We start from the raw sequence: 25538 nt of genomic DNA on the forward strand, positions 1-25538 counted from the left end.
TTAAAAAGACTTTCAGTCACAAAGGCTGATGTAGAACTTGCAAGTTATTAGCATATCCATCTCATGAACGGTCTCATTAATAGGTTTTTTTTTTATTGTTATTTGCCTTATATAGTAATGGCAAAATCAGTTTGCATGGTGACCTGAACTATCTGGGGCACATATGGAACTTGAGCTAGTCATTCCTCTGACCCACTGTCAGCCTCTTCGTGTTGCCCCAGTTCACTGGAAAACTGCCAATGTCACTCCCAAGTTTTGTTTTCCATCATAGGGGAGGGCATCCTGCAGCACCGGAGAAGATACAAAACACATGAAGATGATTTGGATTGTTATTGTCCAAGGCGAGCACAGGAAGATGTGTTTGTGAACAAGGGCCAGGTCTAGTCATTACTTACATTCAGGTGGAGATAATAGTGCTTGAGAGAAGGAGAGAGGAAGGGCCAAAAAGCCAAATGTGAAATTACTTCCTATGGTCCTCCTTCTCTTACGATTATTTCCTCTTGATTGTTTTGCTTCTAACACTGGCTCCTTGGGGGCATCCCGGATAGCATGAGATCAGAACATTCTCACATTTTGCTTTGAAGCAAGGATTAGAATTAACTGCCCTTTAAATATAGCAACAAATTAATCCAGCCCAAATCCCGATGAGAGAGGTCAGGAAAATTCTTCGTCTTTCACAGATGCAGGGCATTTCACACAGAGACACAAGAGAGGGTAAATTACTCGCTCAAGGCCACACAGCAAGTTACTGAATGGCGCGGAAGCAATTACACATATAGAAAGATCTTAATTATTTGAGCCCTAAGATGATAGAAGTGTCAGGATATCTGAGGCATCCAGCAGTTACTCTGCAGTCCACATGGTTGCCATATCAACTGCCATGAGGTCGGGAGCAAACAGCTTAAACCCCAGAGTCAGACAGGGGCGGAACGCGAGATTTATAAGGGTAGAAAGCTGCCACAACATTCTTGTACGTGGCTGCAGGACCTGAACCGTGGCCTGGCTCTCCCACACAGGGTTCCCAGAGCAAACTGAGTCTCGGAAGGTAAGCAACGGATGGATGGTCTTTATGCGTTCTAGAACCCAAGTTCTTGGACTGGAATGACCGTGTTAATAATGGTGGCAGTAATAAATGTGAGTCCGAACCTTAAAGATAATTTTAACAAAAAATGTTTTTGACCTGATCCTCATAGGACAAAGAGAGTGCAAGTGATAGATTTTTCCTTTGGGGCCCAAGAAGAATTGGAAATAATCTCAGAGGTTTACCTCTCTGGGCCAGAGGCCAAAATTTGCAGCTTAGAGAGGAGGTATAATGTGAGTTTTAAAATAGATTATAAAGAGCCAAATAGAATAAAATTGGAGTCTGAGTATAAGAGTTGGTAACATATTACTGGATTTCCTGAGATGAATCATCTGACCAGTTCAGTAGCACCAACATGATGGCTTTAATGTAATGTGTAAAATTGCTAAGCTTTGATATTGTAAGTAGCCTGACCACACAGTGAGATTCTAAGTGTAATTTGATTTTGCTGGTATTGTTCTAAAGCGGATCCTCTTTATCAAAGCCACAGCTACATGGGGCAGTTTAAAAGATAATGTGAAAATTCCTCTAGCATAGAGACCTCACAGCTACTGGTTTGTATCATCGACAATCAATCTTACCAATAGGTCTGGTTTATAGGCAGTTAGTTATAAAAGCTTGTCTGAACTTAGGGAAAGGATGGTTAACTAGAAAGAGAAATTTACCGTGATTAACTGTACAATATGCCACCTGAAAATACATTGATGTTGAAAACAGACAGCCTGTCAGGCACAATGTTTTTAAATGGCACTGAGTCAATACCCAAACTTACTCTACCTGCTACCCTATGGTGAATCCACTCTGATGTTGGATCCCCTGGAAATCTAACATGATTTCACACTCTGTTTATAAACTGGAAAATGTCTGTTCATTGAGGAACCTAAAGCTTTATTTTTAAAAAATTTCTCCTACGTTTGCTCACACCTGTGGTCTCTAGGCAGTATTGCGAAGTAGAAGGAATAATGATCGCTAACATTTATTGAGAATTGAATGCCAGTCGCTACATGCCTGGCACTGTGCTGAGTGTATGGGTATCTGATAGGACCTTACATCCTCACGGGAGTCCAGATTTAGCCACATTTTACAGTCAAGGACACTGAGGTGCCAAGGGGTGAGAAACTTGCTCAAGGTCACATGCACAACAGGGGACAGAACCGAGATTTGAACCCAGGCGTTCAGACTTGTGACCCACGTTATTGTGCCACTTCCTAATGTCCTTTGTGAAGTCCCCCCGTAAAGCTGTTTTTTTCTAGCAAAGAGATATCAGTCATCTTGAGGTGAACTTGACAGTATTACCCACCTGGCACATTTTAATCTTAACTATAATAACAAAATTGGAAGCTTATTTTCTAATTCACGACAAGTCAGCTGGGGGATTTCTCCTCTGACCAATGTAGAGTAATGGGCCCTAGATTTGCCTTCCTGTCTGATGAAACAGTGAGAAAAAGGGACAAGATATACTGCACAAGTAGAGTAAAACATTAAATAGATTTTTAAAGAAAAACACAACAGTTTTCAAGACACTGGTCACCAGATGATGAAGGATAGTGATCCTTAAGAAATGAGAGACAAGTGAGGTGAGCTCTGAGTTGCCCCCAGCTCACAGGGTCGAGAGGACTTCCAGGCCAGAGCATGGGGTGGGAGGAGCCAGGTAGGTGGGGCGGACCCCTCTGGGTTGAGGACACAAAGCTGGGAGCCTTGGAACACCAACATGGCTAGGATTCACATGAGTACTGGAGAGCAGAGAGCCACAAAGAGAAAAACCCAGACATCTCTGGAAGGTTCCTCTGGAGTACTCAACTGACTACTGGTCAGCTTATCAATATTAAGAAACTACTAGAGGCGGGGGCGGGGAGGGGAAGAGCCATCAGAAAGGATTAGAAGTATTAGTGACTGGCACTCACACAGGGCTACAAATACTGCCTGTTTCCATCAGCCACAGAGGACGACCTCAGGATTCACAGAGCAGTGGGTACCGTACATGGAAGGGTCTTGTCTTAAGGAATAATAAGCTATACATCGAGCAAGACCCTGACTAATTGCTGCCTGTAAGAAAGGCACTGCCAATGTAAAAATATAAATAGGTTAAAAGTAAAAGGATGAGAAAGGCACACCCTATATACTGGGTTGAACAGTGCCTGCCTCCCCCAAATTCACATCCACCTAGAATCTTATGTATCTTATGTGAAAATAGAGTCTTTGAGAATGTAATTGGTGAAGACAAGAGCATGCTGGGGGAGGGTGGCTCTTAAATCCAACATGACTGGTGTCCTAATAAGAAGAGGGGAGGAGGGGTGCGTGGGAGGCTCAGTCAGTTAAGTGTCTGACTTCGGCTCAGGTCATGATCTCATGGTTTGTGGGTTCGAGCCCCACGTCGGGCTCTGGGCTGACAGCTCAGAGCCTGGGGCCTGCTTCAGATTCTGTATCTCCCTCCCTCTCTCTGCCCCTCCCAGCTCGCATTCTCTCTCTCTCAGAAATAAATAAGCCCTTAAAAAAATAAATTTAAAAAAAGAAGAGGGGAGGAAACACAGACACAGAGCCACGGGGAAGAAGGACATGTGAATGCAGACAGAGACTGGAATGATATTGCTATGGGGCACTTGGGTGGCTCAAGTTGGGTAAGCATCCAGCTCTTGATTTTGGCTCAGGTCATGGTCTCATGGTTTGTGGGTTCAAGCCCTGTGTTGGGCTCTGTGCTGATAGTGCAGAGCCTGCTTGGGATTCTCTCTCTCTCTCTCTCTCTCTCTCTCTCTCTCTCTCTGCCCCAACCCCCCCCCAATAAATAAATAAACTTAAAAAAAAAAAAAGGAATAATATTGCTACAAGCCAAGGAATGTTAAAGATTGTCAACAACAACCAGAAGCTAGGAAGAGGCAAGAGGTTCTTCCCTAGAGACTTCAGAGGGAGCATGACCCTGCCAACACCTTGAACTCAGACTTCTTGCCTCCAGAACTGTGAGGAAATACATTTCTATTGTTTTAATCCACCCAGTTTCTGGCAATGAGGTAGAGCAGTCCTAAGAAATGAATGGAGATCTTGGTACTGGAAGTGGAGTACCGCTGTCACCGATAATGTGGACGTGGCTTTGGGATCATATAATGAGTAGAAGCTGGAAGAATTTTGGGTACCTGCTAAAAAAAAAGTTTAGATTGCCTTGGAAAGGTTGTTGGTGATATGTAGACATTAAAGGTGATTCGGGTGGACACTCAGAAGGAAGTGAATGAAGGTCTTGGTGGAGAAAGCTCCTGACATAGGGGACACTGGTACCACCATGAACAGAATGTTGGTAGACTTGTGAACCTTCAGGTGTTTCTGGTGAGAGGCCTCAGGACAGACGTGTGGTTGGACACCAGAGAAAAAGCAGTTCTTGTCACGAAATGGCAGAAAACTTGGTTGAATTGCATTCCAGTGATTGGGGGAAAGTACAGCTTAGAAGCCACGAACTTGGATCTTTAGCTGAGGAGACTTCAAGTGGAGTGTGGAAACTGTGGCTTGATTTCTCCCAGTTGCTTATAGTAAAATGAGAGAAGAGAAAAAAATAAATCGGGGAAGGAACTGGTAAGCAGTAGAATCAGAACTTGATGACTGGGGAAATTCTCAGCCTCTCCAGAGGGTGCCCTGGAAACAAAGCCAAGGGTGTGGCAGCAGGGACCTGTGCTGAAGAGATCAGGCGTGTGACTCTTGGATCCAATCAGTCATCCCAGCAGAAGCCGGGAATAGAGATGGCTTGTCCAAGAAGAATCTGTAGAGAACCCCCCTGTGTAATGGTGTGGATCCCCAAGATACACACGGAAGACCGACAAGATTTTGGAAAGCATCATATCAGCAAAAACACTTACAGTTTGAACAGAAGGGGACAGAGGCAGGGTGAAATGGCAGGAGGCTGTCTGACTTCTGGGATTCTACCAGCAGGAAGGGGCTGATGGAACGACTCAGCTACAAACAGGCTTCACTTTTCAATAAAATGGAAGAATGGCTCTGAGGACTGGAGCTACAGATGGAGAGGTCAGAGAGACGGACCCTGGGGAGGGGCTCTCGGGCCTCCTGTGGGCTCAGAGGCAGGGGTTGATGGGAACTCTGCCAGCCCAGAGGCCAGAGCTGGCTCAGCCTTTGTGGACCCGCAAGATGGACCAAGCATCCAAGAGTTATTCTCCGGCTCTGAAGCCTAATGGTACTTTCTCTGCTGGGTTGCAAATCTGTTTAGACCAATGGCTCCTTTATTCAGTTTCTCTCTCTCTCTCTCTCTCTCTCTCTCTCTCTCTTTCTCTCTCTCTCTCTTTCTCTCTCTCTCTCTCTCTCTCTCTCAATCTCTCCACCTCCCCATGCCTCCCTGCCTCCTCTCCTCCTCTCTCTCTTTCTCTCTTTCTCTCTTTCTCTCTCTCTCTCTCTCTCTCTCTCTCTCTCTCCCCTTCTCTCCCTCCTCCCCTCCTCCCCTCCTCCTCTGCTCCTGTTCCCTGCTTCCCTCTACTCTAGAATGAGAGTATCTATCTTATGTCTGCCCACAATTGTACTTTGGAAGCAGATAACTTATTTTTGAGTAACACAGGTCCACACATGGACAGGAATTCTCCCAGGATATATCATGCCCACAATCTCACCCATGCCTAATTTAGATACTTTATATAATGATATTTGGAGCTTTTTTTTGAGAGAGAGAAAGAGAGAGGATGGGGGGGAAGGAGAGAATCTTAAGCAGGCTCCATGCCAGCACTGAGCCCAATGTGGGGCTCGATCTCACGGTCGTGATGTCATGACCTGAGCCGAAATCAAGAGTCAGACATGTGAGATGCTTAACAGATAGCCACCCAGGCATCCTGGAACTTTTTTGAAGTGATGATACTTAGATGAGATTTTGAATTTAAAGTTAATGCTGGAATGGGTTAAACCTTTGGGGGATGTTGAGATGAAGTGAATGTATTTTGCATATGGTATGAATGTGAATTTTGGGGGTCCAGAAGGCAGACTCTTCTGGATTCAATAGTATCCCCCCAAAATCATGTCTACTCAGAGTCTCAGAATGTGACCTTTTATAGAAACAGGGTCTTTGCAGATGTAACTAGGTAAGAGGAGGACATTCTGGATTAGTTTGAGCTCTAAATCCAATATGACTGTTGTTCTATAAAAAGAAGAGAGGAGATGCAGAGACTTAGACACACACGGGAAAGATGGACATGTGACAGTAGAGACAGAGGTGCTGGCAGGTAACAAAAGCTGGAAGAGGCAAAGAAGTTTCTTTTCTGGAGTTTTCAGAGGAAGCATGGCCCTGCTGATACCTTGACTTTGGACATTTATCCTCCAGAAGTTGGAATGACTCTATTAATAGGGACAGAGTACATTTCAGAGAAAAGAATGTTACTAGAGATACAGAGGGTCATCTGGTAATGATAAAGGGGTCAATTCATCAATGTACCGAGAGTCCTAAACTTTTGTGTATCTAACAGTGGAGATTCAAAATACATGAAGCACAAACTGATAGAAGAATAGACAATTCCACCATGGTGAGAGACTTTAACACTCCTCTCTCAATCATTGATGGAACACGTAGGCAAGCAATCAGTAAGAGCATAAAAGATTTGAACAACACTTGAACTAAATTGACCTAATCGACATTTCTAGAACATTACATGCAGCAACAGAATTCATATTCTTTTCAAGCACATATGGAACATTTAACAAAATAGACCACATTCTGGCCCATAAAACAAGTCTCAATGAGTTTAAGAGTATTCAGATGACACAGAGCACACGCTTGGACAAAACAGAATTGAATTAGAAATCGATAACAAAATCTGTAAATATTTGCAGCTAAAACAACATACTTCTGGAGAATCCATGTGTCAAATCAAGTGGAAAATTAGTAAATATTTTGAACTGAATAAACACGAAAACATAGCATATCGGTATTTGTGCAATGTCACTAAACAGTTTTATGGGGACTTTTAACCCCCTATATTAGAAACAAAGATAAGTCTCAAATCAGTGACTTCAATTTCCACGTTAAGAAACTACAAAAAGAAGACCTACTTAAGCACGAAATATGTAGAAGAAAGGAAACAATAAAGTTGAGAGTGGAATAGAAGACAGAAAAACAACACAGAAAATGAATGAAACCAAATGCCAGTTCTCTGAGATTAATAAAAGGAATGGCTAAGCCTCTAACTAGACTGACTGGGGGGAGGAAAAAAACCCTCACTTCCTAATATAAAAAATAAATGATGTGACATCACTAGAGATTCCATAGCTATTTTAGAGGATAATAAGGGGGTAATATGAACAACTTTATGCCAGCAAATTAAAAACTTAGATTAGAGGTCAAAACAGGCTTTTTTTTTTTGTAAAGGGCCAGATAGTAAAAAATTTAAGCTTTGAAGATCACATATGGTCTATGTCACATACTTTTTTTTCAATTAAAAAAAAATTTTTAAACATTCTTAGTTGTAGGCTATGGACTGACTGCTGACTTAGGTAAAGTGAATACATTCCTTGAAAGCCAGATTACTCAAGAATAAATAAAATACCTGAATAGCCGTATATCTAATAAGAAATTTAATTAGGAGTTATATACTTTATATATACTTGTATATATACAAAGAGAACTCCAGACCCAGAGAGGTTTGTTTGTAAATTCTACCAAACATTTCAGGAAGAAATAATACAATTCTACACAAACTCTTCCAGAAAATCAAAAAGGAGGGAATACTTCCAATTCAATCTATGTGACCAGTGTGACCTTGCTACCAAAACCAGACAAAGATGTTCTAAGAAAACTGCAGATCAACATTCGTGTGAGCATAGATGCAAAAATTCTAAACAAAATTTTAGCACATTGAATCCACAATATGTAAAAAAGGAAAATTCATGATGGCCATATACGTTTTATGGCAGGCATGCAACATTTAAAAATCAATTACTGTAGCTCACTGTATTAACGAACTGAAAGAGAATAACTATACGATCATCTAATAAATGCCGAAAAGGATTTGACAGAATGCAACATCTACTCCTGAAAAAAAAAGCCTCAGCAAACTGGGAACAGACAGAAACTTCCTCAATCTGATATGAAAAATTCACTGCTATTGTCATACTTAATAGCAAAGTACTTAATGATTTGCATCTGAGATCAGGGACAAGCCTTTCCACTTTTATTCAACATCATATGGATTCTCGCCAGTATAATCAGCAAGACTGTGGTAGAAAGGTGCGACGTGAAAGACGTGGATGAAGAAGAAGTACAATGCCTAGTCAAAACCAACACGATTGCCTTTTTAGAAAATTCTACAGAATTTACAAAAAAGCTTTTTAGCACTAATAAACAAGCTTAGCAAGTTAGCAGGATATAAGATCTATATATAATAGCAAATTGTATTTCTGTTTACTACCTTTTATGACACCATTGAAAATATTCAGTGCTTGGGAATAAATCCGACAAAAGAGATGTGCTGAAAACCACAAAACATTGCAGGAAATTAGAGAAGACCTAAATAAACAGAGAGATGCACTGATTCATGGTTCAGAAGTTTCAATATTGTTAAAACGTCAATTTTCTCTGAGTGGATCTATAGATATAATGCAATATCAATCAATATCTCAGCACACTTTTCTTGTAGAAATTGACTGAAATTCATGGAGAAATGCAAAGGGCCTAAAGTAACCAAAATAACTTTGAAAAGGAAGAACAAAGATGGAAGGCTAACCCTACAAGATTCCAAGACTTACTATCAATCTGCAGTAATGACAACTGTGATATTGATACAAAATTAGACAAATAGATAAAGAGAACAGAATAGAGAACCCAGAAAGGGACCTACACATGTATGGACACCTGATTGATAACAAGAATGCAATGGGGAAATGATACGTTTTTCAACATATGGTGCTGTACCAACTAGACATCCACATGCAATAATCAAACTTTGATCTTTGTCTCAGATAAAAAGAATTAACCCAAAATATCACGGGACTAAATACAAAACTTAAAACTATAAAACTTCTAGGAGGAAACATTGGAGAAACTCTTTGTGACTTTGAGTAGGCAAAGATTCCTAGATACAACTCTAAAAGGAATAATCCAAAAGTTGGTAAATTGGACTTCATTAAAAAAAAAAATCTGTCTGAGAGTAACCCTTAAGAGAATGAAAAGACAAGTTGCAGATGAGAAAAATTTGTAAATTATAGGTCCGATAAAGAACCTCAAAATTCAACAATAAGAGGAAAACCCAATATTTTAAATACTGGGTAAATGATTTGAATAGGCACTTCTCCAAAGAAGTTATGTAGATGTCAAATAAGCATATGAAAAGATGGCCAACATCATTAGTAGTTCCCTAATAATTAGTTGTTCCCTAATTAGTAGTTCCCTAATAATGGAAATCTAAATTAAATCTACAATGAATTACCACTATACACCTATTCTAATAAGTATATTTAAAAAGATTGTACCAAATCATGGTGAGGGGAGACATACTGGGACTGTTATATGCTCTTGCACACTAAAAGTGGGAATGTAAAATGCTCCAATCACTTCAGAAGACGTTTGGCAGTTTCCTTAAAAGTTAAGTACATACCTATCATATGATGTAGCCATTCCACTTCTAGATGTTTACCTAAGAAAAAGGCAATCATAAAATGTCTATACAAAGATGTGTACATGAATGTTTATAGCAGCTTTATTTGTAACAGTCATAAATGGAAACAACCCACATGTCCACCAAGAATGGATAAACAAACCATGGCATAATCATACAATGGAATGGTACTTAGCAATCAAAAGACCTTACTATTGATACAGTCTACAACATGTATGAATCTCAAAAGGATTATGCTGCATAAAAGAAAGCAGACAAAAAAAAGGATTGCTGTATGATTCTATTTATATAAAATTCTATGTAGGGTGACAGAAAGTAGATCAGTGGTGATTTGGGAATGGGGAATGGGAGGAAGGGGTTACAATGGGGCAGAAGGGAACTCTTGGGGTTGATGAATATGTTCACCAACTTGAGGTGGGAATAATTTCATGAGTGTATATGTATGTTGAATTTTACCAAATCCTACACTGTAAGTATATGCAGTTATATCAACTATACCTTAGGAAAGCAAAGAGGAACTCTTCTGGAAGGAAAAGAGGGAGGAAGGAAGGAAGGGAGAGAGAGAGGAAGGGAGGGAGGGAGGGAGGAAATTTCAACTTTCAGAGAAGTGGTAGGAGGCTATGTTAGTGAAAGGAAGGTGAAGGCTCCCCAATATCATTTCCTAATCTGAACGAGACTGGCCCTGACCATGCATGTAAGCCAAGTGACATTTTCCACTGGAATGTTTGCTCAGGTGGTTCTATTCACATTTACTTTTTACAGCTTCTCTGTGATATTTTTAGAATGCCAGGGTTCCTACCCATCCACCATCTCATAAAAATCCAACCTTTCTACTCCCAGGATGTTAGATGAAAAAGTGAATGACTACATATAGAACCCGGGCATCGTGGTTATCTAAGTCTTATTTTTTTATTAGTATAAATACCTCCTTACTTTCTACTTAACCTTTACTTCAGAGAATTCTGTTAATTACAAAACTTTCCAATAAGCAAAACTGATTTATGAAAATACTAATTTTAAAACAAGTGAGAGATTGATCACATTCCTTACCAAAATAGGTTCCCCCGAGGACCCCTTGAAATAGCAGAGTTTCTTGGGGGCATCAAAAATTCATTCAGTACATTAAAAATTGGTTTTTGCACACATTTCAGGAATCTATATACATACTCTTAAGCCAAGCTGACCAAGTGAATGAGCTTTTTAATAAGCTTCTCTTTCTTTGGGTTGACGTTTCTGGACATAAATATCCACCCTGTATCCCCCCTACCGACTCCTGGCAGCCCTTGGTGGAATGTGGACACAGGACTGTGTCACATGTGCTGCTGAGCCTTCTTGCAGAGGGGCCTCTAGGGATCTTTAGTGCCCCTAGAGGATGGGAGGCCTGGTGCATAGATCTGCAGGCTAATCCCCAGGCCCATGCCCATCTGGACACCATGAGCAACCTGCCGGCTGCACCTGGCCCAGCAGTGGGAATGGAAGTGTCCCTTCCACAGCCCAGCCGGCAGGCGGCATGCACAGACAATGGTGTGCACCACTTGTCCCCTCTCGGACCCCAGCCTGTGGTCTTCCCCAGGAGGCAGGGGCGGAGGGCCTGTGCCCAGCTCCTGCCACCTTTCAGCAGATGCTGAAGTCAGCTTATGGGCCCTGTAGGGCCCTGACGCCTTCTCCCCCGGAGAGCTGGAAGCCATGCTGCTGCTCTGGAAATGACACCTTGCCCGCTGGGCCCTCAGGTTGGCTGGGCAGTCCTTTAGAAAAAAGTTTTGTGTGTAAGACTGAACTATGCCCACTGCTGTCCTTTCTGCAGAGGCCAGCACGTATCAGTCTGCTGATCTTCTCCAGGCCTGTTTCTATGTATTTCCATACTCAAATGTACTCATGGAACTTCTTGTTCTGGGTTTGTTTTTAACATCAACAACATCAAACCCAACCTATTATTCTGAAACTTAGTCTTTCTCTAATTCAACGTGCCTTGGAATTCTGTTTTAGAACATTCTTTGTGATTGTTCCGTAGGTATTCTGCAGTGTGGGTATCACACAGTTTAGCCATTACCTTACTTGTGGGCATTTAGTTTCAGTTACAGACAGAGCTATGACGAATGGCCATGGCGATGCCTTCTTGGGCATTTGGGCAAAGGCGGATCCCCAGGAGTAGTTTAAGCTAACCTTTAACCCTAGAGCTGACCCATTTGACAACCCTCTCATACCTCTAATACATGTGGACCTTTCTCATAGAAAGTATGTCTGAGAACCAGTAAGATAAAAGCTTATAGATCTATAAGTAAAGTTCAGATTGAAACTTTTTTCTTAGATTCCTGTTTCTCTCATTTGTGCCATTGGATTGCTATATGTAGAGATCTGTCCCCTCCAGGTTATCATCCTAATTTTGATGTCTTTTGACCGGGATTAGCCATGTGTTGTTTTGTTTTCTTGTTTTAGCTGTTTGTTTGAGAATTGGACAGGCCTGGGTTCAAACTGACTTGACTTCTCTGAGACTCAGTTTACTTATCTGAAAAATGGGCATAATAATAACAAGCAGTTGTGGAGAATGAGAGAGAGTTTATGTGAAATGCTAAGCAAAGCAACTGAAACATAGTAAGTATGTAGTCATTGATGGCTGTTATGAAATAAGTGATAAACTTTATAAATCACATTCAGATCCATTTCAGTATTTTGGATATCGAGAGTATTTTTAACAGTAGCTATTTCTCAGTGTTTTAGCATCTTTGATACTAGTGGTCTGTCTTGTGGATATGATTGTACGTATTTGCCCCACACACTAGTACACGTGCCTGTTTTAGGCTTATGTTAATGGCCTTTACACTTTGGTCTGTGTTAGGTATTAGATAATTCAGTGGAAAGGATGATCTGGTCCAACTCCCCATTTTCAGGTGCACAGACTTTGTCTAACAATGTCTCTCCTAGGACAGCTAATCCAACCAGATAAGCGGTGAAAACATCCTTAATTTCCAGAGTTGAATTACCTAATTTTCTTCTATCTTCAAGTCATTCGGGTGATTAATTTTCAATTATTCCCAACATAAATGGGAAAGACCTGAAAAAAAGCCTGCTTCATTGATTCAGCATATTTAACTTAGCTCTTTCTGACGGCCACTCTCTGACCTGGGTGCTGGTGACAGAGATGGACAAAAGAGATCATCCCTGCCCTCACAGACCTTCCAGTCTAGCAGGGGAGATAGTGATCGGGTAGTGTTGAGTCAGAGTCTCGATTTATGAGGAGGTAGCATTTCACTGATCTTGATGAGGCCCTGATCCCATTCAGCTGATACTCACCACGTGCTCCATGAATAACTAAACCAAGGGACAGATTTGTCACAATGCAGAGACTTCATTTTGGCATGTATGGTTTGGGTACTGCATGAATATGTAGTCAATAAACAAAGAGACAGTGTTCTGTAATGTAGAACCAGAGAACGCCTTTTTCTAACACAAGCAATTTTCTTTCCCCCAAAAATCTTGAGCAAGAAAGCGTACTCTAAAAACGTAGCATATCTTTTGTTTTCTTAAAGGACACACACATGTGTGTATGCCTGTGTGTGTGCTTGAACATCCATGCACATAGACAACTAAAAGGAAAATGCTTTCATGGCTTGCAGCAGGCCCTAGAGATTTAAGTCCTGAAACCTCCAATTTGTACCAATAATTCATATACAGCTATATGGGGTGAAAAAGGTTAATGATGGAATTTTTTTAAAAGTATGTTCCATTGACTATAAATGGCAGATCTGACAGTTAAAATGAAAATTGTTCCAGAAGAAACTTTAGTCAAACTAATTATTTGAGACGTTATAAGGATGTATAATTATATTCTTCACCTTTTAAAAAAAAAGTTTTATTACAAATGTGCTTTTAAAGAACAAGTAGAAATAAAAGCTGTAATTGTTCTTAATTATAGCTAACTGTAATTGCACTCAATTGCAATATGCTGAATATCACCAATGGCTAAAGAAATCCTGGCATACAGACAGTGCCCCCACATTCATGAGATGAGGTATAGTTTTATGAATATTCTGTTATCTATAATTTAGCTCTTTTACTGTTGATTCCATTTCTGTTGGTTTTATTTTATTTTTTTTTTAGTGATTGTAGAGACATAATTGTCATCTGTGAATGTGTTGAAGGTTGGAGATTTCGTCTGGGACTCGTTCAAAACTGTTATTGCCACACACACAAAAAAGGCACATTGGCGATTGTTAAATGAGAGATTTGGCCATGACCCATCGTGGTTGAATACACAGATTTGAATTTTCAGAGGTAGTGATGAATACCCCATTTAACTTGCCCAGCAGAGTCTAAGAAGCGACCAGGAAAATAGGAAGCATTAAGTACTCCTCTGTGGATAGCACTAGAGCTGTGCTCTTTTGAATGGCTAAATTAAAGAAGGTGAAAGGGTCCCGTGAATGGGAGAAATTTCGTCTCGCCCCTCTCTCTGTGCCCAGAACTCAGATTGAATTCCGTGTTTCTGCCCAGACCTCTGAGGTCGGTGCCAGCCTTTATAGGCAGAAAGGCTGGGCTCCCTGAGGGGGCCGTTTGATCACGAACTCTGGACTCTCTTGGATCCCCGCTTGACTCATCTGTGAAATGAGGGGTAACCACGCCATCCTGTTCTTCACTGAGGGCCGTACAAATGGGTTGATTAGAAATAAATAAATAAATACACTGTTGGAGAGAAGTAAGGTCTTGAGCTTCAAACAAACAAAAACAATAAGATTCCCCAGATCACATCAGCACAATATTTATTACTTTTCATTTTTCATGGATGGCTGTTTCAAGCTTTTACCCCTAAAGCCAGAGTCAGCTTTGAAAGAATTTCTGGTTTTGATGGTTTTTTTTTTTTTAATTAAAAAAGGAAGAGGGTGGGGCTCAATACCTTGGCCTGAGCCCCATTCCGGACTGCAGGTGGAGGCCAGGTCCACGGAGGTGGAAGCTCTTGGAAGGGCTGTTCTTTTGGCAGAGGTCACACGCCAGATAGGAGCACATCTGTCTCTTACTTTGGGATATTGAGCAGAAGCCAACAAGGCCGTGAGTCCAGAGTTCCAGCTTGTGCTCCTCAGAATCCTCCAGTGCCCAGTGCCTGGCAGGGCCTGAAGGTTGCATCTGTGAGGGGGCAGGAAGTCATTGATCAGACTCTTGAACAGACCAGGAGTCCAGGAACTGGTATAACCATCTCTCCATTTTTCCATTTTGTACTTTCATCCCACATAGGGTTTGACTGTGGCTGTCAGAAGCCACCACTTTCTCTCTCCTCTCTCCTGCCCCACATCTCCCATCGCCTTGGGCCCTCCGCCGCCTTTTCCCAGGCCAGAGCCCATCTTGGGAAGGTGCACAGTGTCCAGCGAGTTCTCACATCCATCTCGATTGGACAGTGGTTTTTATATTTTAGGTTCTTGGAAAGGGCAACATCTGTGAGACAGAATTATCCTTCCTTTCCCTGAAAGTCTGTTTCATCAGTCAAGACTTTGACATTGTTATGCTGATGAAGTCTCTCTGAATCTGTTTTCCTAGAAACCTCCTTGAAGGGGATTCTCGGGGGATGGGGGCAGATAAAACCTCATCTTGCTACTTAAAGCCTAGGAATGCCTATTCCTTTGTATAAGTTTGCTGTGATGGCTTCCACACTACATGGTCAACCTTGTGGGGGAAGGGTCTATGTTTATTTATTCCCTTGTCAATCCCTAGCAGCTGGAAACTGGCACATAGTAGGAGCTTTAGAAAGCATTTGTTGAACAAATTAATAAATACATGCTAATATTAAATGATAATGAACTCAGTACCAATACTTGCCGGTTGATGGATTAGGCCATTAGTCAAACATTACAATGCAGGCTGCTTTTTGCAAATCCCTCTTTGATCCAGAAATTATCAGGAGTGGGGATGATTTTCTCTCATTAAGAGGACTTATTGGTGATATTACATCCCTAGGAGCTAATAGAGAAAAATTAGGCATTCTTGCAAAACGGGCTGCCTTTCAGACTGCTTTATCAAAGAAAAAAATTATTTTTGATTAATAATTTTTGGTATATTTTCCCTTAAGCCCATTTATGAATTGCAGTAAATTTTGGAGCACAATTATCCAGCAGTATTAAGTGCAGAGATCTTTTAGTTATCTGATACCCCTGCTCTCTGGCAAAAGCATAGTATTTGAAGAGGATACACCTTTTCTTTTTTGTTGTTGTTGGTTTGTTGTCTTGTTTTCGTTTGTTTTTTTGTTTGTTTGGAGAGATGTCATTTTGTTAACGAAGCTTTTAAAAAGCACACATACCTGCAGCCTTTTGCATGTGCATTTTCCGTTTTTCTTGTTTGGTTTTGTTTTTGTTTTGCTTTCTGGCTCTGAGAGTACAAGGTGCCCAATGAAATGTAATGTGCCTTCCATGGGGCACCTGGGTGGCTCAGTCGATTGAGCGTCTGACTTCGGCTCGGGTCATGATCTCTTAGTTCCTGGGCTCCAGCCCCGCATCGGGCTCTGTGCTGACAACTCAGAGCCTGGAGCCTGCTTCGGATTCTGTGTCTCCCTCTCTCTCTCTGCCCCTCCCCTGCTCGCACTCTGTCTCTCTGTGTCTCTCAAAAAATAAAATAAAAATGTTAAAAAAAAAGAGAGAGAAAGTAATGTGCCTTCGTTAGGCTCTGGGACTGCCCTCCAGGACTGGTTATATTTGCCATTGCCACAGTCTAAATGAGTGAGTTTTAATGAGCAGGAATTGTTACTCATGGCAGGTTCGGGTTCTTCCTGGATATATTATTTAACTGTGGTGGAGTCACCAGCATAGAGGATGATGATGAACAGGTGAACCCAAGTGCGTGTGGACATTCAGTCCCACGGCTACCAGCAGTCTCGAGGACAGGCTTCCCCATCTCAAGTGCATTCCTGAGCTAAGTGTCAAGATGACATTTTTGAAAGAAAAGAAAACAAAAGCCCTCGACACCGTCTGGAAATGACCGGAGGGGCAAGCAGGGCCATTCGAACCGAGGCCCCTCACAGGTGACCGTCGGGGCCTGGCCGGCGTGTGGCACAGTTGAACCGGAGAAGCTTTCGGCTTTTATTTTCGAGGCGCTGGAGCACAGGAACACACACAAGGGCACACCGTGGTGGCTGTTTTACGTGAGGAATGCTAAAATGGTCTGAAGACGGTTTGAGCCAAAAAAAATTCCCTGCAAGGTCTCCAAATATGACCTGCCTGCTCAGGAGGCTGGATAGGTCAGGGATGAGATTAAATTCATCTTAACGTAGCCAGTCTGCTGACCACTCACATTGTGCCGGCGCCCTGCTGCCCGACGCAAATCCCTCCTTCCACACAGCCCTCCAGCGGGTCCCTGTGTCTTCCTGCCAGACTCGGTGGACGGGCGTCCCGTGTCCCCACGGTGATAACCCTCAGCCCGAGCCAAACACCAAACGTCATTTAAAGGGAAACACCACCTCGTCCACTTAATTCTGTGTGCTGAGGGCGCAGAAGAGGTCCTCTCCGCGGACGCGGGCAAGGCGGAGACCCTGGAGGGGGTCTCTTGTGGACGGGGCCCCGCCGGCCGGCCTGCTTCTGCGAGCGTCGCCGGCTGACCCCCCCAGGGTTCCCACGCCCGAGCGGGTCCGGGAGGCCGGCCTCTGCAGCGACGTGAAGTCTCTCTCCCCAGAATCTGCGGTTTCCTAAGTGACTGTGTGAGTGTATCTGGGGGCCCGTCCCCCCGTTCAGGCTGCCAGCATTTTGAGTGCACGGATCCAGACGGCCTATCGTTTTTTGTTTTTTGTTATTTTTACACAAAGCAACACCTAGAATTGTCTGCTTCAGGCAGTGGGTCCTCGGTGAGTATTTGCTGAAAAGGAGTGTGAAATGCAGTGGCACCAAGGAAAGAAACAGGCCGAGAAGTTAAGGCGGAGGGAGTGGTGGTGTTTCACGCATTGACACGTTTGCTCAGTGCCCTTCCGGAGAGCCCTTCCTGACGGCCCTCTAGACAATAACAGCCCCACCTGCACTCTCTGAGCCTACCCTGTTCCTTTCTTCTTCATCACATATACTACGGGAGGCAGTAGTAAGTATCCATTCGCTCGTTTGTTTTTTGTCCATCTCCCCCTTCTACACTGCTGCCTTCCTGGTAGTGGGGCCATTTTTTTGTTGTTGCCTGCTGTAGCACACAACCCAAACCAAATAAAGAAATGTATTCGATATATATGTGTGTGCGTGTCTATGTGCCCCCATTTTATTACCTCTGGTGACCTTCCCAGGCAGCAAGAGAACACTGAGAACACTAGCCATGGTCCACCCCATTTACCGGCCTGTGCTTCTGGGCCCCTCCCTCCTGCGCTGCCCACGAGGGGCTTTGCTTGAGCCCTCGGCCTGCGTTGTGTTGCAGGACAGGCCTGGGCAGCCTGTAGGTCTCAGGGAAGACTGGACCCCACTCTCGCCCTGCTGTGAACCTGACCCCTTTCAGCCACTGAGACCCCACTCTCCTCCCCTTCATTCTGCTGTCGTGGTGGGTTCAATGTGACCTCTGTCTCTGGGCCACCTCAGCTGTGGCTTCCTTTCCTACCCCGCTCCCCTCGGACCCTGCCACCGCCCTTCGGACGGATCCTGCAGATTTGCCTCCACCCCAGTCCATGTACTAAGGTCGCATCCTGCAAAGAGAAAGAGAGAGAGAGAGAGAGAGAGAGAGAGAGAGAGAGAGAGAGAGAGAGAGAGAGAGGCGCCTGGGTGGCTCAGTTGGTTAAACATCCGACTTCGGCTCAGGTCGTGAGCTCACGGTTCATGGGTTTGAGCCCTGCGTCAGGCTGTGTGCTGACAGCTCAGAGCCTGGAGCCTGCTTCGGATTCTGTCTCCCTCTCTAGACTCTGCCCCTTCCCGGCTTGTGTGCTGTCTCTCTGTTCAAAATAAACATTAAAAAAATTTTTTTAAAAAAGAGAGTGAGAAAGTATACATATATACGTATAGATGTATACGTATGTGTATATAATTTGTAGCTTGTACATACTGAGTAGCAATATGACTTCCTAATCAGAAGAATGGGCTCTGAGGCCAGAATGCCTTGGTTCAGATCCTGGCCCTGTCACCAGCCATGTGGCCTTCAGAAGCTACTTACATTTTTGTGTCTCATTTTTCTCATCATAGCAATGACTGCATGAATCTTCAGTAAGAGTTAAGTGAGTAAACTCATGTCAGTGGCCTAAAGCAATGGCTGGTGTTAAATGAGGGTCTGATAAGTGTGAGATTGTGTGTGTGTGTATAGTTTTCACCATGTGGGAATAATGCTTGTGTCGACATACAGACATGCACTTGTGCGTGGCCACACACACACTCCTATTTTACTCATGTGAGTGGAAATTGAAGAAGGTAGAGCAGGAGGGAAAAGATATAGAAGGGACAAAATAACAAAAATATAAAGGGTTAAGAGGAATGAGCAGTATCTTTGGGCTTTCTTCATCAGAGGAGAAATTTTAATCTCTACACTGTTTTAGACTTCCTGGAGCTAAGGCTCACCAGGTAAGACAAAAGTTAACGGCCCTAAATTAATATATGCATTTGTAATGATGCCTTTTAAGCCAATCTTCTTGTCTATGTAATATTTGGAAATAGATCCAACTTTATTTTTTAAATTTTTTTTAATGTTTATTTTTGAGAAAGAGAGAAAGAGACGAGAGTGGAACTGGGGGAGAGGCAGAGAGCGGGGGAGACACAGAAGCTGAAGCAGGCTCCAGGCTCTGAGCTGTCAGCACAGAATCCGATGTGGGGCTTGAACTCACAAACTACAAGATCATGACCTGGACCAAAGTCAGACACTTAACCGACTGGGCCACCCAGGCACCCTAATAGATCCAACTTGAAAGGCCCACACTTTGCCCCAAGCCAGGTGAGGAAGGAAGGAGGGAAGGAAGGAAGGAAGGAAGGAAGGAAGGAAGGAAGGAAGGAAGGGGAAGGGAGGGAGGAAGAGAGAGGAAGGGAGGGAGAAAGAGAGAGAAGGGAGGGAGGAAGGGAGGGAGGAAGGAAGGGAGGGAGGAAGGAAGGAAGGAAGGGAGAGTGGAGGGAAGGAAGGAAGAAAAAATCTACTTAACTATAATACTTTCACTCTTAATTAAAGAAAACTTCTCTTCTATGACTGAAATATTAAATCATTTGCAAGACAAGCAAGAAAAATAAAATATATTTTAAAGTTTTTAAAAAGTCTTTGTACTTTTGGAAGAATCAAAAGTATCTACCATTGGAGAGAAACCTTCCAGGTCTTAAAAATATTTATCATGCCGCCACACAATTAGCATGGGGGCTCATGTCCTCTGTTTTATAGTTGTCGGCTAATTTTGGAAACTGGCAGGCTGCACAGAAATAGACGGTATGCTCTTGCTTCAACACTTCCTAAAAAAAGAACGGTTTGCATCGTTCAGGAATGGGAAGGGATAGGACATGATGAGGAAGAACGCTATTTCAGACAGATGATAAAAGCTTGCATCACTCTGTGCTCCAGCAAATGTTCCACACGTTTAAAATTAAAGTTTTTTTTTTTAAGGGATGCTAAATAATCTACAAAAAAAAAACTGTATAATACCCACGGGATACTTATCTGCTTTTGAAAGATGCTTGTCTCTTCTGGTTTTTTTTTCTTTGATAAAATTGAATTTATAGCACAACTTCAGATTTGCAGAGAGCGTTCTTGTTTGTTCACATTGGTGATTGATCCAACAACTCGAGATCAAAGGGCAGCATTGTTATTACGTTCTGGGATTTAGAGAGCCACCAGGCAGAAGAAATTGCCCAAGGATATGCACCCTGTCGCATGCCTTCCATCATATTGGTCTACTTCGGAACCCCTAGGACAGCTCTGTTTCTTGGAACACGGAATTCTGCTTTGTTGTTTTTTTCATTGTGGGTTCACTTAGTTTTCAACATCCTGCTCTCTTCGTGAAGTCAGATTATCTTAGTAATGGTACCTAAAGAAAGGAAATGAATGCAACCCCAAACATTGATATTATTCCAACAAGCATTTTAAGAAACGAATTGAGGAGACGGGAATTACCTGCAGGTAGAAAACGTGTCCCGGTCTGTTCCGCTCATATTTACTGAGTGCTTGGCGTGTGCCAGGAGCTGAGTATTCAGAATAAATAAGTCATGATCTTTGACTTCAGGGAGCTGTCAGTTGTAGAAAATTCAAAAGTCCCCACCACTGTCTACCTTATATATAATATCCTTTATTGGAGTATAAACACTTGGAAAGGAGGATCAGGATCTAATTCATCTTGGTGCCTCTGAAAGCACCCAGCATGGGTGTGTGCTGAACATATGCTAAGTGTTCAGTGAATATGTTGGATAAATAAATATTAGTAATGAAGATGAATTATACTTAGAAAGTCATGTTAATAGTGGACATCGTAACTCATACAAGTTCACTGAAAAATGCCTTGTCTTGATAGTACCTTCTTTTTTATAGACATAGACTTTATTTTTTAGAGCAGTCCTGGATTCCCAGCAAAATTGACAGGAAGGTACGGAGATTTCCCACATTCCCCTCTCCCCCACACATGCACAGCCTCTCCCATTATCAACACCTCCACCAGGATGGTACATGTGTTATCCTCGATGAACCTACATTGACACGTTATTCTCACCCAGAGTCCACAGTTTGCATTGGGGCTCACTCTTGGTGTTGTCTGTTCTGTGAACTTGGACAAATGGGTGACGACATGTATCCACCTTTGATGGTATCGTACAGAGTAGTTTCACTGCCCTAAAAATTTTCTGTGTGATACTTTTTGGAGTTCTGTCAAGTGGCTCTTGATGGAGCATTATCTAAATGAAGCACAGCATATCGTGCTGAATTTATTTTCTTCAAGGATTTCTTTACAAAAGGTATACATTCATGAAAACACGAATAATTCACATTTTTTATTAGCAATAGTAAATGGGTTAAAATGAGCAAGTTAGCATTTTCAAAGCCATAATGTTTTGCCGATCTTGAAAATGACAACTGATTGGTGAGTCTTAGCTGTGTTATTGCAGTCAGGTATGGTGGCTCCTTCTTGGTTTGTATTCTTTCTTTAAATCATGGAGCCACATGTTCCAATGGAATCACCAGGTTTTTAGGTAACATCTTACAATTTAAGCTGTGTTCATCCATTCATGCACATTCACCAAAAATTCCTTTTCCTATGAAAAGTCTATAATTCTAATGTAAATTTTTGAGTATGCAGTTTTGTAAAAAAACAAAAACAAAAAAAACTGTAAAAAAAAAAAAAAAGATCAATTTCCCATGAAGGTAAGGCTAACGCTCTGAGTGTGATGATCCACTGAGTGGAGTTCTGCATTGTCTTTCATGCATATGTCACACATAGAATTCACCCCCTATTTCTAGTTTACTTTTTAAGAGGAACGAGAACTGAAAGTCACCTGTGAAAATCATGTCTTTCTTCCCCCAAGCCCCTAGATCTAATTCAAGGTCAGCTTTTCTTAAGCTACTTGTCATTTTATTCCTTCCAAAGAGTACAACTTATTTTTCAAAAAACAGAACTTCTCCACAGTCATTTTTCATTGGGTTTATATCTTGTTTAATTAAATTTGAAAATAAGAATGAGTATCGCCAACATAAATTGGTTGGGGAACAAACACAACGTACTCTCAGTAAGCACACACACGTAGGTGGCAGGAGCCAGAGTGAGATGGGCATTCTTGACAGGGTTGAGTCACCATGTTTTTCCCTAGGAGTGGAGAATGTTGCTCAATCCACTAAGGTTTGGACAGAGAAGTCAATTATGGGTGCTTCCATTCTATTTTTCTATTGCACAGGTTCTCCACCGAGGGAGGTTTTGCCCCAGGGGATATTTTGCAATGTTTAGAGACATTTGAATTGTCACAAAGTGGGGGGAGTGCATACTACTGACATCCAGTGGATAGAGGCCAAGCCTGCTGCTAAATATCTTATAATGTACAATACACCAAACAGCCTTCATGACAAAGGAAGATCTGGCCCCAAATGTCATTATAGTATGAGGCTGAGAAATGCTACTCTACTGCAAGTTCAGTGGATTTATTATAATGTATGTTCAACATTGTTTTAAATTTTTTCAGCATTCATTCATTTTTGAGAGACAGAGAGAGACAGAGCATGAGTGGGTGAGGGGCAGAGAGAGTTAGAGAGAGAGACACACACAGAATCCGAAGCAGGCTCCAGGCTCCAAGCTGTCAGCACAGAGCCCGACAAGAGGCTCAAACTCACGGACTGCGAGATCATGACCTGAGCTGAAGTCAGGCATTTAACCAACTGAGCCACCCAGGCGCCCCCTGTTGTACGTTGTTTTGAAAGATACCAGGGGGACTCATAATATTAAAATACATATAATCTGGAAAGTAAATGTAAAGAGTTAAAAGATTAGAAAGAAGGGAAGGTAATGTACCTTAACCTTGGGATGCTGCTATTATTATGATCAAGCTCTAAACATAGATCTAACCCTGCGGGGCAACACGAAGATCAGAAAAGTTCGTTATTTCCTTCCTTGAAAATTTAACAAATACTTATTGAGTAATCATATAAGTTGGCCTCAAGTTACAAAATAATAAATACTAAAATAGAATGTAAAAGATATTTCTGTTGTGATCATTGTTATAAAGGAAAACTAAAGGGAGGGGTGCTTCTTGGCTGGGGTACCCACAGCTCTGATTCTATCTGGGAAGAAAAATTTCTTATGCAGGCATGGAATTCTTGGAAGAGACAAGTTCATGTAAAACATTCAGTGGTGTCGCGGACCAAGCTTTCAACTGTGGTTTTTGCTAAGGGGATGAAAGCTTTCTCTCAAAAACTAGCTTCTGAAGCAGTAAGAGCTGGAGATTTAATATTATCTAGTTATTTAGGAAAGAATATTTCTATGGGAGCTCAACGTATATCACTCATTTATAAATCATTCATTAATTTAAGGTGGTATGGTTCTAAGGGAATCAGCGAGTCCCTATGGTGCCCGGGTATTGTCGCAGACAGTAGGTAGGAAAGAGTTCTAGAGGCTGGGAGGGCCAGAGAAGATTCCTGGAGGAAGAAGTCCTGAGATTCCTAACTCAGAGTTGATGTATTAGTTGTAGGAGGTCCATGAACCATCTATAATTGTGCTCCGTATTTTACATACATATGTATGGGTGTATTGTTATTTTCCCCTATGTAAGGTGTTTGTATCTTTGATGAGATTCCTAAAGGAAATATATGACCTCAAGAAGATTATGTACCACTCTTCCTAAGAATTACACCTTTAATCCCCCAACACAAAGTGGAACCTGCCTTCACTTTTAAAATATCTCAGCATTAAGCCTCCATTTCTACCTCTTACTCCTTGCCCCCCATAATTTCCAAGAACACATCTCAGATTGAAAGATAGGATATCGCGACTCGGAAAAAGTTAGTTGTGAAATTTGTGTCTCATTGGTCTTATTAATGTACTATAAAGCCTTCAATTAGTGACTCGTCTTTTGTGCCCCTTGAATTATCATAGCATGTGCCTTCAAAAATCCCACCTGGTAGGACAGTATAATGAAGAAATGAGAAACGGCAATTTGCTACTAAACGAATTGGATTTTGTGCTGTACGTGTTCTTTCATAAACCTCAGGTGACAGAGATCATCAACACAAAGACACATTCTCAGAGGAATTTGTTCCTAAATGATTCTTGGAAAAAGAATGCAAGAGCTTTATTTAGCTGGAAAATATCTAAAAGGTGGTTTGGGATTTTTTTTTTCCTTCCCATTTTCTTTCTGTATGTTGTATATTTTCAAATTGTAATGTTTTAAACAGAAAGTAGCGGTATATTTTTGCATGTGTGTAAAATCACTTTGAAAGTAACCGTTGAAATGTTTATGGGAATTAATCAGAAATGTCATTAGTCAGTGCTTCTACTGTATACTGCATATACTGTATCTTCTTCACATGTATGATCTTATAATGCCTTGGTGCATTATGTTGTGGTTTTATTAAACAAATTTTTTATGATTTACCAAAAGAAGCTAATTATGCGTATCTTCTTTTTCTCCTCCAGAGAGACAACCACAGAGTTAGCGGGAAATCTACCAAGGTGAGCAGGCTGGCTTTGCTTATTCTGTGCATGATTTCTGATGCCCCTCACAAGAAGTGCTGGATCTTCTTGGAGAGGCCTTTGTAATTTTCTCTTCCTTGCAGCAGATTTTAAGACCTCATATTTCACGATGTAAATGCCAGAAACTGTGTATGAGTCACAAAGAAGAGGTGTAACCAAGAAGTAATGAGAGAAATGTCCATATATGACTTAGAGAAATCATTCTCATTGTTTTAAAGTTACATCATGCATTTGGAGATGTATTTATGAGATATATTCTCTGCAGAAATCATAAACATGTTGTTTCTTTTATTATATTTGTGGGCATTAGTGCAATGAGTTGTGGTTTTCTCCACTATACCTCCTATCATCCTTACGTTCAAGGATTTATAGATTTATAAAAGAATTCTGAGCCTCCATTCAAGAACTTACATCATAGTTTTGATGATTATATAAATACTTTTATATTTCTTATTGTCATTGAAATAAGTACTTAGTAATATTATCTCACTAGGAAAAGAAATCGGTATGTAAGTTGATCGATGTGTATTATATATTTTTTTATATCGTATGTTACTATACTAAATAAGATATGATTAACAGGATGCATGTTATAGACAACTAGCTATCAAAAATGATTAATACTATTTATTAGCAGAACAAAACAGGAGTGACAGTATTTTAAGAGATCTTTTACTGGGTATTATATGCAGCACTTAGCACCTCGCCTTAGTCTTTGAAGGTGCTCAAAAACCACTTGTGAATGAGTGAATAGGGCATAGGGTATTGCTTGGGAACTATTGGAAATGCAAACATGAGAATCTCAAGAACAAGG

General features: G+C 41.6%; 1 protein-coding gene and 1 long non-coding RNA gene across 4 annotated transcripts in view; one reads left to right on the top strand and one right to left on the bottom strand.

The window, feature by feature from the left end:
- Positions 1-25538, top strand: part of CELF2 (CUGBP Elav-like family member 2) — an 840819-nt gene that overhangs the window by 406671 nt on the left and 408610 nt on the right. For all 3 annotated transcript variants that reach the window (XM_019833918.3, XM_011283568.4, XM_023256326.2), the window contains one exon: positions 24668-24703. Coding sequence is in view for 1 of the 3 variants with exons in the window: in XM_023256326.2 (XP_023112094.1) it covers positions 24668-24703 (36 nt within the window). In the remaining 2 variants the exon portion in view is untranslated. The remainder of the gene's footprint in view (positions 1-24667; positions 24704-25538) is intronic.
- LOC123386803 lies at positions 14648-20487 on the bottom strand. Its single transcript, XR_006601242.1, has 3 exons — positions 20213-20487; positions 15459-15609; positions 14648-14781 (listed from the first exon to the last, which is right to left on the bottom strand). It is a non-coding gene; the product is annotated as an uncharacterized LOC123386803 (long non-coding RNA).

This window comes from Felis catus, chromosome B4, assembly GCF_018350175.1.
Source record: "Felis catus isolate Fca126 chromosome B4, F.catus_Fca126_mat1.0, whole genome shotgun sequence".
In the NCBI taxonomy this organism is placed as follows: Eukaryota; Metazoa; Chordata; class Mammalia; order Carnivora; family Felidae; genus Felis; species Felis catus.